This window comes from Chiloscyllium plagiosum, chromosome 3 (genome assembly GCF_004010195.1).
Source record: "Chiloscyllium plagiosum isolate BGI_BamShark_2017 chromosome 3, ASM401019v2, whole genome shotgun sequence".
NCBI classification, from domain to species: Eukaryota; Metazoa; Chordata; class Chondrichthyes; order Orectolobiformes; family Hemiscylliidae; genus Chiloscyllium; species Chiloscyllium plagiosum.
The window spans coordinates 63838893-63850778 of NC_057712.1; the positions used below are offsets into that span (position 1 = coordinate 63838893).

The 11886-nt window shown below is 39.2% G+C and overlaps 1 protein-coding gene across 2 annotated transcripts in view; it reads right to left on the bottom strand.

Annotated features, from left to right (window-relative positions):
- The window catches only part of LOC122544234 (ectonucleotide pyrophosphatase/phosphodiesterase family member 3-like), a 147547-nt gene that overhangs the window by 44737 nt on the left and 90924 nt on the right, over positions 1 to 11886 (bottom strand). For both annotated transcript variants that reach the window (XM_043683314.1, XM_043683321.1), the window contains exons 14-18: positions 8829 to 8895; positions 8594 to 8681; positions 5473 to 5651; positions 5319 to 5370; positions 523 to 677 (exon numbers count right to left, since the gene is read on the bottom strand). In XM_043683314.1, the coding sequence (XP_043539249.1) occupies positions 523 to 677; positions 5319 to 5370; positions 5473 to 5651; positions 8594 to 8681; positions 8829 to 8895 (541 nt within the window). The remainder of the gene's footprint in view (positions 1 to 522; positions 678 to 5318; positions 5371 to 5472; positions 5652 to 8593; positions 8682 to 8828; positions 8896 to 11886) is intronic.

Consider the following 11886-nt stretch of genomic DNA (forward strand, 5'->3'; position numbering starts at 1 on the left):
GGCATTTGGATGGGTATATGAATAGGAAGGGTTTGGAGGGATATGGGCCGGGTGCTGGCAGGTGGGACTAGATTGGGTTGGGATATCTGGTCAGCATGGATGGGTTGGACCAAAGGGTCTATTTCCATGCTGTACATCTCTATAACACTATGACTCTAAGTCATCATAGGTCTAAAGAATCCATGTAGTGCTTCAAACCCCATCGTTTATGTTAACAATTGAGGGTATCTTTGAAACCATGGAATTTAATAGAAAAGTGTGGAGTTCATGTGGAGTTTGTTAACTTGTAAACAGATAAATGTAATTGCTGCCAACCAACAAACATGAAACTCAAATATGACTGTATAGTTTCAATTTGAGTCAATGGTCTTTGTTTTTTGTCAATAAACAACATGCAAACAACTGAATTTTTGTTCAAAAGACAATTCTGTAATTATGATATTTATCCAAAGGGAAATTTTCAAACAATATCACATAAGAGCAACGTGGATAACATAACAGTGATACTAATTGGAAACTTACTGTTTTGTCGACTGTATATGCACTCCACAATGGCATTAGAATGTCATGGCTGTATCCACTTACATATAAATGTTGATGCAGGAGGCACCACTTACTATTGTTCTGCAAAACTTTTGGTCGTCCATATGGCAAGTGATGCTCATTAGCCCCTTTAACTATGAAATATAATATACAAAGTCAGCAATATTTGTTTAATAGAAGTAATCTCTACTAGTTGCAATGCAGTCACTAGACCATTTACATTATTTGTTTTTTTAACTGTAGTCTAGCAAGAACTGTCATGCAGTTTAAATAAATTTAATCACATTGATTAGAATATAAAATGTTGGCACATGGGCCATAAACACGAACTTATAATTTGTTACTCGAACTGCATAAAATATTCAACAATTAAGTTCTTGATGAATATCTTTATGGGTATTTAAAGAACTTTAGAGAAAAAAAGAACATGCTGCACTGTAACAGCTAACATTTATATTCATACTTAAAGTTTCAACTTGCAGAAATGACTCTTTGATGTTTTAAATCTACCATTCATCATCAGGTGAGACAAATTGCCTTCAAGGTATAGTCAGTTTAATTTCTTTTAAATCATAGAATCTCTACAGTGTGGAAACACACCCTTCGGCCCAACGAGTCCAAACTGACCCTCCGAAGAGTAACCCACCCAGACCCATTCCTCTACCCTATATTTACCCCTGACTAATACACCTAACCTATGCATTCCTGAACACTACGGACAATTTAGCAAGGCCAATTCACCTAACCTGCACATCTTTGGATTGTGGGAGGAAATCAGAGCACCCAGAGGAAACCCACGCAGGCACGGGGAGAATGTGCAAACTCCACACAGGCAGTTGCCCAAGGCTGGAATCGAACTCAGGTCCCTGGTGCTGTGAGGCAGCAGTGCCAACCACCGTGCCAGCCACCGTGCTGCCCCGGCAGGGATTACATGGATTTTTTTTTCTCATTGGTGCTTGAGAATAAGTAATTGACTAGAAGGAAGATATGATGCAGAAGATTAATGTCTATCATAGTGCTCTCCCAACTTTTCTCTACCTACTTCATACAGAAAATTATGTCCAAATCAAACCATATAAAAAGACAGTATTAGTAAGGAAACAAATCTAACAAAAATAGTCAAAATTACACACTTTGAGACCATCTCATTTAATTAGGAAATTAAGCATGAGTAAAGAATCCATTCTGATCTTATTTGCTTTTTAACCAAAGAGTCAAGGACAAATTACTTACCCAAGAAACTATTCAGAAAAACAAAGAAAGGCCAGAAATAGTGCATTCTTACGTTAATACTTATGGCTTGTACACACTCCCACAGTGGGACCAGGAACAGTTTGCTAACTGCAAGTCATTGTATTCACTCAAATTGATTACATAAGCTGGTAACATACTGGCATAGGGCCCTGTTAGTGTAACAGATTTGATTTGGCGCTGCATTTATGAAACTCTTCTCATGAAGCTACAAATTAGAAAATACATTTCTAATGATTTCAACATACGTCAATTTGTATGAAGTATGTGACATTTCTAGAGGTTTATGATCCAAATTAATGGAGAAGTCAAATCACAGAGTGAAACCTGACTTAGTCTTCATTGTTAGTCAGTCACTGGAAATACTCATGAGGCTGCCAACATACTTATAAATAAAATAACAAGCATATTACATGAAATAAAAGAAACAAATGCTATAAAAGACAATTTGCAAATAACTTATAAACAATGAAAACAAAATCTCAACCCTTTTTCCCAGCAATATACTTTATAGGTAGTCAACCTCAGTGAAGTACCACTCCTATCTTTACTCAATAATTTTTTGCTAAACTGAGCTAGGGTTTGTTTTTGTGACTTCCTGCACATTCACCAAACGCTATTCTCTGTGCCTCTCCTGAAGATGCACAGATAAACACTAACTTAGAGTGGGATGGCTTACTGCAATTATACAGGGCCATGGTGAAGCCACACCTGGAATACTGTGTGCAGTTTTGGTCTTCTTATCTGAGGAAGGATGTTCTGCCAATGGAGGGATAGCAAGGGTTTACCAGACTGATTCCTGGGTTGGCAGGAATGATCTATAAAGAGAAACTGGATCGGTTAGGACTATATTCACAGACGTTTAGAAGAATGAACAGATCTTGTAGAAATCTATAAAATTGGAACAGTCCAAAACTAGAGGGTTATAAATTTAAGGTAAGATGGGAAAGATTGGAAAGAGACATTTTTCATGCAGACGGTGGTGCACATATGGAATGAACTACCCGAGGAAGTGATGGAGGCTGGAACAACTATAACATTTAAAAGGCATCTGGATGAATATGTGAACAGGAAGGGTTTCGAGGGATATGGGCCAAATGCTGACAAATGGGACTAGCTTAATTTAGGATATCTGGTCAACATGGACGGGTTGGACCGAAGGGTCTGTTTCTGTGCTGTACTTCTCAATGACTCAATGACTAGACAGGGTATATGCGGGAATGATGTTTCAATGACTGGGCAGTCCAGAACCAGAGGGTCACAGTCTAACGACATGGGATAGGTCATTTTGGACTGAGATAAGAAGAAATGTCTTCACCCAGGGCAGCAGTGAGTATGTGGAATTCACTACTACAGAAAGACATTAAGAGCAAAACAGTAAATGTTTTCCAGAAGGAGTCGAATATGCACTTAGGGCTAAAGGGATCAAAGGATATCGGGGAAAAGCAGGAACAGGGTATTGAGTTGGACAATCAGCCAGAGTCATATGAATATCAGACCAGCTCAAAGGGCCAAATGGCCTACTCCTGCTTCTATTTTCTCAGAGTTGGAAAGATTTTTCCAGTTACGTTTGACCACTGTCAGGCTGTGAAACAGCACCATCTGCTGGTATAAATCTTTTCTCCTAAACTGAAGAAGTCTCTGGCCTCTGATGTTTCCATCCACCTTTCTTTCTGGGTTATAACAGCTCAACTTAGTGAACATTAACAATTATCTCACCAGTTAGCTTGTCAAGTAAAACCTCAGCTGGTGACTAAACAGACCACAGGCGGGAGGTGGAAGACCTGGAAAAATGGTGCACTGAGAACAACCTAGCTCTCAATGCCAGCAAAACCAAGGAACTCATTATTGACTTTCGGCGGGATGTTACTCATGCCCCCCTACACATTAACAGCACAGAGGTGGAACGAATGGAGAGCGTCAAGTTCCTGGGAGTGGTCATCCACAACAAGCTTTCTTGGACTCTTCATGTGGATGCATTGGTTACAAAGGCCCAACGTCTCTTTTTCCTCAGCCAGCTGAGGAAAGTTGGCATCACGGCAAATACCCTTGCCAACTTTTTTAGGTATGCTATCGAGAGAATTCTGTCTGGATGTATCACTACCTGGTATGGCAACTGTACCATTCAAGATTGGAGAAGGTTACAGAGAGTGGTGAACCCAGTCTGGACAATCACAAAGGCCAATTTCCCATCTATAGAATCCATCTACCAGGCCCACTGTCAAGGAAAGGCTGCCAGCATTCTCAAAGATCCATCCCACCCTGGCAATGTTTTCCTACAACCTCTACCATTGGGGAGAAGGTACAGAAGCCTGAACACACGCACCAGCTGGTTTCGAAACAGTTGCTATCCTACTGTTGTTAGAATACTGAATGGACTCACAAACTCTTAGCATTCACCTGTACCTGTGTTTTTGCTGCTGTTTACCTATTATTTACTTATTTATGCTATTTAACTATGTGATCTGCCTGAATTGCTCACAAGACAAAGTTTTTCATTGTACCTTGGTACACGTGACAATAAATTCAATTCAATTCAATTCAACTTTAAGTTGTAACAATACAATATGCTAATGGTGCTTCCAAACGTGTAATGACAACACCCAGCTATACCTCCCTGCAGCCTCATTGCTGTCTTTTCAAACTACTTTTCAGGTCACTTGGTCTGACGTCCAGTTCTGAATGTGCAGAAATTTCCTCTGACTAAATATTGTAAAGTCTGAAGGCATTATCTCCAATTCCCACCACAAACACCACTTCCTCTCTCTATAAACTGTCTACTACTGAAACAGATGTTTCATAATCTTGTTGTTATGTCTGACCCTTAGATGAATTTCTGACCATCATCTGCATCAAGGTGCTAACTTTTACCCCCATAACTTTAGACAAGCATCCTTAGCTCTGCTCATCTGCTGCTTTGTTACCTGCAGATTTGAATATTGCAATGTTCTCTTTGCTGGCCTCAAACTCAAGATCATCCAACTATCAATGGCTGTATCCTTTATAATTCTTGTGAAATGCCTTGGCATATCTTACTGCATTAAAAGCACCACATAGTTAGGAATTGATGTTGCTCTTTTATGCAAAATCACAAAGTGTTGTTTGTCCATTATTCTCAATATTTGCAGAAGTATGTCCTGCATCATAAATAACGAGTGGGAGGTCGGGGAGATTACTATAATTAATTATAATTGAATTATTACAGCAGTTATTGGACAGACAGTAGCCCAGCTGGATTTTTGAATAAGTGAATGTGCAATTGAAACTGCAAAACCTATTTGAACGTGGAAGCAGATGTTTACCTTCACTGTGGGGCAACACTTTTTCAGGACGAATGTTGAACCCGACTGATTTTATTCTGCTGAAACCAACAGAATAATAGTAACCTGGCTTTTGCAAAGGACGAATAACCCGATCTGCTGGATACCACCCAGGCAATAAAGATGAAAATGCCAGTCTATGAGCCAGAATAGGCAACATTTGGTAACAATTATACAGTTACATTTTGTGTGGTAGTTTCCTACCTTCAGTTGAGGAGAGTTTTAATTCCTTGCATGCATCTGCAGGTAATGATTCCTAAAAAGTGGAAATATTTGTGTAAGACACCTTTGTAACCGGTTCTGAAAGCAGTTAGTCAATTGTAAGATAACAATTGAGATTAAATATCGTCATAATTACCACAGAACTGCATAAGCATTTTGTTTGTGGAATTACAGTTGATATAAAGTCTGTCGAAGAGCAAGATGATGCTGAGGATACTTCCTTGGAATGGGTAGGGTTGTAGACAGGTTTCTTTAAAAGATGATTTAGACTCCCATGAGTCCCATTGTTGGGTGCAGGAATGATCTGCAACAAATCTAATGCAAGGGATAATTAAAACCTATACAAAAAACATACTGCTGGGTCTTTCACTGAAATATTAATCTGATTCTGTACTTCAACATGTGCTGATATTATAACATAGCAGTTTTCTTGCCATCACTATCTGTAATTTTCTTCAATTATGTTGTAAAAGACACGTATGACTTATAATCATATATCGATGCAGACAATCATGAAATTAGACATGAAATCAGAGTTCCTTTGTGCATTACAAAGAAATTACAACAAGTAAGGATAACTGAATGGCCAGTAATGCCAAAAAAAGGACATTTAAAATAGCAAAGCTCATTGATTTGGAAGGTGATAATAAAAAATAGAAACAGATAAACAAATCTTTTTGCATATCGTTAATGCAATATAATACAAAATAAAATGAGCCATGTGTAGATTTTTTGGTCAGTTAAATTCACAATGGTGACATAATTTCATTTTTTTTATTCAAAAGGATCACTAATGGAAATGCTGTTTTTGGTTATTGTTGGAAATACAGCAGCAAACGAAAGGCCCACTTTCATTTTGGAGCATACTCGCTCCCGGCCTTTCTTCAGCTTAAGATGGTGACTATCAGAACTTTATCAGCCCAATGCTGTATTCGATAAGTCCTTACGGTTGGGTAGCTTGTTTCATTACTGTAGTTTTGAATAATGCAGAAATACCACAAAAATCCTACTCATAACATTTAACTGCAGCAGCAGACTAGCCAAAACCATGGATCTAATTGCTTCTAATTATATGGTTCCCATTATGAATAGTTAGGTAATTATGGGTGGTAATGGAGATGGATATTGAATTCTGTAAAATAGTAAATAAAGCAGATGTACATACAAACCCAGAGGTATAGGTCAATCCACTCTGAATTTGATAAGTGCAAAGAAAATTACAGCATAGGAACAGGCCCTTCGGCCCTCCAGGCCTACACCGATCCAGATTCTCTATCTAAACCTGTCGCCTATTTTCTACAGGTCTGTATCCCTCTGCTCCCTGCCCATTCATATCTCTATCTAAATACATGAAGACACATATGACTTATAACCATATATCAATGCAGACAATCATGAAATTTGACATGAAATCAAAGTTTCTTTGTGCATTACAAAGAAATTACAACAAGGAAGGATAATTGAATGGCCAATGATGTCTTTTAAAGGCGCCATTATGCCCACCTCTACCTCCTCCACTGGCAACTCTTTCCGGGCGCCCACAACTCTTTGCGTAAAGAACTTTCCATGCATATCTCCCTTAAACTTTTGCCCTCTCAACTTGAACTTGTGACCCCTAGTAATTGAGATCCCCCCACTCTGGGAAAAAGCTTCTTGCTATCAACCCTGCTTACACCTCTCATGATTTTGTAGACCTCAATCAGGTCCCCCCTCAACCTCCGTCTTTCTAATGAAAATAATCCTAATCTACTCAACATCTCTTCATAGCTAGCGCCCTCCATACCAGGCAATATCCTGGTGAACCCCTTCTGCACTCTCTCCAAAGCATCCACATCCTTTTGGTAATGTGACAACCGGAACTGTAAGCAGTATTCCAAATGTAGTCGAACCAAAGTCTTATATACCTGTAACATGACCTGCCAACTTTGGCTTAAGGGGCTGAATTCCATGTTCTAACTCCTAGTTCTTGTGTTCTTATCCAAATCCACTTTAATTTCAATTCTTTGAACCAAAAATGAAAAAACTGTAACATAACCTGCCAACTCTTGTACACAATACCCTATCCGATGAAAGAAAGCATGCCATATGCCTCCTTGACCACTCTATCAACCAGAGTTACCATCTTCAGGGTACAATGGACCTGAACACTCAGATCTCCTACTGTACATCAATTTTCCCCAGGGCTGTTCCATTTACCATACAGTTCGCTCTTGAATTGGATCTTCCAAAATGCATCACCTCGCATTTGCCTGGATTGAACTTCATCTGCCATTGTTCTACCCAATTCTCCAATCTATCTATATTCTGCTGCATTCTCTGACAGTCCCCTTCCTATCTGCTACTCCACCAATCTCAGTATCATCTGCAAACATGCTAATCAGACCACCTATACCTCCCTCCAGATCATTTATGCATATGACAAACAACAGTGGTCCCAACACATATCCCTATGGAACACCACTGGCCATGGTTCTCCATTTTGAGAAACTCCCTTCCACTACTACTCTGCCTCCTGCTACCCAGCCTGTTCTCTATCCATCGAGCTAGTACACCCTGAACCCCATGTGACTTCACTTTCTTCATCAGCCTACCATGGGAAACTATATCAAACGCCTTACTGAACTCCATGTATATGACATCTCTAGCCCTTCTTTCATCAATCAACTTTGTAATTTCCTCAAAAATTCCATTAATTTGGTAAGACACAACCTTCCTTGCACAAGACCATGTTGCCCTATGACTCATAAGCCCATTCTCTTCCAAATGTAAATAGATCCTATCCCTCAGTACCTTCTCCAGCAGCTTTCCTACCACTGACATCGGCTCACTGGTCTATAATTACCTGGATTATCTTTCTTAAACAAGGGGACAACATTAGCAATTCTCCAGTCCTCCACAACTCACCTGTGTTCATGGATGCTGCAAAGATCATGGCTGATTTGACTGCAGCCTCACTTCCACTTTCCTGCCTATTACTAATATCCTATGATTCTAACGTTGGTCAAAAAATTATCTAACCCACATTAAACACACTCAATGATCCTGCTCCACCAATCTCTGAGGAAGAGAGCTCCACAGACTCAGAACCCATACAGAAAAATAAAATCACCTCATTACTGTCTTTACACCCTTTACTTGTAAACTGTAACCTCAAGTTTTAGTCTCTCCCAGAAGGCGAAACAGCCTTTCAGAATCCATGCTGTCAAGTCCCCTTCATAACTGAGTAAATATCACCATAAAAATCTCCACATTCTTACCGCACATCAGATTATAGACTTCAATGTTTAAAAAGGGTTGAACTTCAGTTTTGGTTTTAAATGCAGGCCCATGGGCTAAAAAGATGGCCTGTCAGTGAAAGAAAATGAAAATGCAATTACTGTTTAAAGCAATAAACTATATTCCAAAACCTGCAACAATATTCAAACTATGTCCTTAGTATGCAAGCATAATGCAAGATACAGGATGACTCAGATCCTAAAAATCGCACCTTACCTGCATATTCTTGAATTGATTATCAGAACCATGAAATCCCCCTGAACAATATTTCATCGGTGGTTTGCTGAAAAAGGTATGCAAACAATTGCCAGGTTAGCTTGAATTACAATACCATGTATGTGAAACTATTCATTTATTTTAGAGTAGGCAAAGAAGCCTAAATTTGTTCACGAAAATGAACATCGAATCCTCCAAAAAACAACACAAAATGAAGGTGGAGCACAGTGAATTGGATGAAATGCAATGAAGTAATATACCGTGTGCATATTCATCAACGTTCCTGTGGAAAGAAAGCTACTTGGGATATCCCGCTTTCATAAAACTACAAGGCTCTGTCTATAACAAAGGCACATTTGCGTAGTGGTAAACACTATAAAGGCTGGGTCGATGTGCACTGATGGTTAGAAGCACGAGAGGTGACCTTATTAAAACATACAGGTTTCTGAGGAAGTTTACTGGACAGAAGCTGCTTTCGCTGTTTATCCCCATCAGGAACCCTAGAATTAGGAGGCATAGTCCCGAGATAAGTGGTTTCCCATTTAGTTTTGGAATTCTCTTCAAAAAAGAGAATTAGGTTAACGAAAACAGATTTCTGACTTGCAATCAAGTCAAAGATTTTAAGAGCCTTGGAGCAAAGTGGAGTTAAAATTACAATGATTTAGTCATGATCTCCATCATTGGAAAATTAGACTAAACAGTTCAAAATACCCATTCCTCTCCTATTTCTTTTGAACCTACAATCCTAATATGGCCGAAACCACTGCATGCCTTTGTTATGTAAGATTCCATGAGTCTGCAGTGTTAAGGAAACACATGGTGGAATACTTATTCATGACTTATTTTTTGTCAATATTGAGATTAAATTCATTTCACATATTACTGCCATATTGATACAATGTTGCTAGTGAAGGTTTTTGTGTATGTTCCACACTTATGGAATTTTTTTTAACCATTTGTTTAACATCTTTTGGATAGTGTCCCTCAAAATGTATTTATACACTGATTCGAAGGCTGAACATCTATAAGACTGGCAGAAGTAACTGCCACGTCAGTATCATGGACTACATCGTCGACAAAGTGGGATTTGAACAGAGATCAAACGAGCAAACTTCCTTTTTTGACCATGCCCTCCAGGTTTCATATCCCACACTTCTTTCATTCATTTCTTGCAACTGCTTTTCTCTATCAAGCCTGCCTCATCAACATAGATGATGGCATTTTTCTGAAATTTCTCCTTCGGGAAGAACTTTACCAATGAATATCACCATCGGCTTCAATTTTCTACCATCTGCCATAATTAAACCACTACAAAACAAATGGCCAATCATCTTCACAAAATGTTTTCATTTCCCCCACCAGCCACAGTGACAGTCTTACAGGCATGTTGAATTTCTTTAGTATTTTATCTATATTTCCGATCTAGACCAGCTGATCTGTACTCATCTCTTGATGTCAGATGACAAAATGGTGGAGCTGTATGATCTTGTTGTTCAAATTCCTGAAGAAGGGCTTATGCCCGAAACGTCGATTCTCCTGCTTCTTGGATGCTGCCTGAACTGCTGCGCTTTTCCAGCAACACATTTTTCAGCTTGTCATTCAAATGACAGACGCTGTGAAATTTTAATTTTCGGACAAAATGCACCTTTCCATGAACCTGGTGCACCATCCCATTTTATCTCAGAATCCTGAAATACCACCTTTCCTCACTTCTCAAAGGGTGTGGAGGCGGATGGCTCATTGGTTGAGAATATGCCCATTTTGCCATTTCTCATTAAGCCACTCTGAGACTTCTTTCTCAAGTTTAAATTGACTTGAAGGCTTGTTATTCCTTCATTTAGGCATCACGATAGATCACTTGGCAGAGTCTTGTTGATTTGTTGGAATATTGCCTTTAGAATTGGCAAATAGAATATCTAAATGTCTCACACATGCCTTTCAATGAGTTCTGGCAATCACCAGTAAGTAACTACACCCCACTTGACTAATGAAAATCTAGGTTTCCACGATGTAGGTCAAAGAAAAATTGGCTGTACATAAAAAAAATTGGGTCTGGTTCAGAAAAGATTTACCAGGATGTTCCCGGGACTGGAGAGTTGAAGTTATAAAGACAGGCTGAATAGGCTGGGGCTTTTTTCACTGGAGCATAGGAGGTAGAGGGGTGATGCTATAGAGGTTTATAAAATCATAGAAGGGCACAGATAAGGTGAATAGCAAAGGTCTTTTCTTTAAAGTGAGGAGTTCAAAACTAGGGGGAATATTTTTAAGATGAGAGCAGAAAGATTTAAAGAGAGACCTGAGCAGCAACTTTTTCAGACAGGGTGCAGTTCATATGCGGAATGAACTACCAGATGAAGTGGTAGGTGCAGGTACAGTTATAACATAAAAAACATTTGGACAAGTCCATGATTAGGAAAAGTTTATAGGGATACAGGTGAAACACAGTCAAGTGGGACTAGTTTAGTTTGGGAAAACTTGGTCGGCATTGTCGAATAGGACTGAAGGGTCTGTTTCCATGCTATATGACTCTGTAAAGGTCATGGGCTTGACTTTGACATATATGGTATTCACTGTCGTGACATTACTGACAAAGAGAAATAGGAGGGCCTACTTTATTAAAAGCAAATGGAACACCTGTTTTCCTAGGAGATATTAGATTAACTGAGACAGGTAGGAAATTTGCCAAACCAATTAGCAATTGCAAAATGTAGCCCTCATTCAATGATTCCCATAAAAAAGTAACGTGAAACCCATACAAACCCCATACAGAAAGATGAGAGAGGTGTTACAATGATGCCTGCTTATAATTAGGTTGTTTGCAGCAATCATGCTTGAAGCTGAAATCATTATTTTGTGATTGATTTTATGCCTATTAGAATGCACCATCTACAAAGAATTACCCATCTGTAAATAATTTAACAATTAAAACTATGTTCAGGCAGCATCCGAGGAGCAGGAGAACTGACGTTTCCGACATAAGCCCTTCATCAGGAATGAGGCTTGGGGCCACGGGGCTGAGAGATAAATGGGGGAGGGTGGGGGAGGGGGGGCCTGGAGT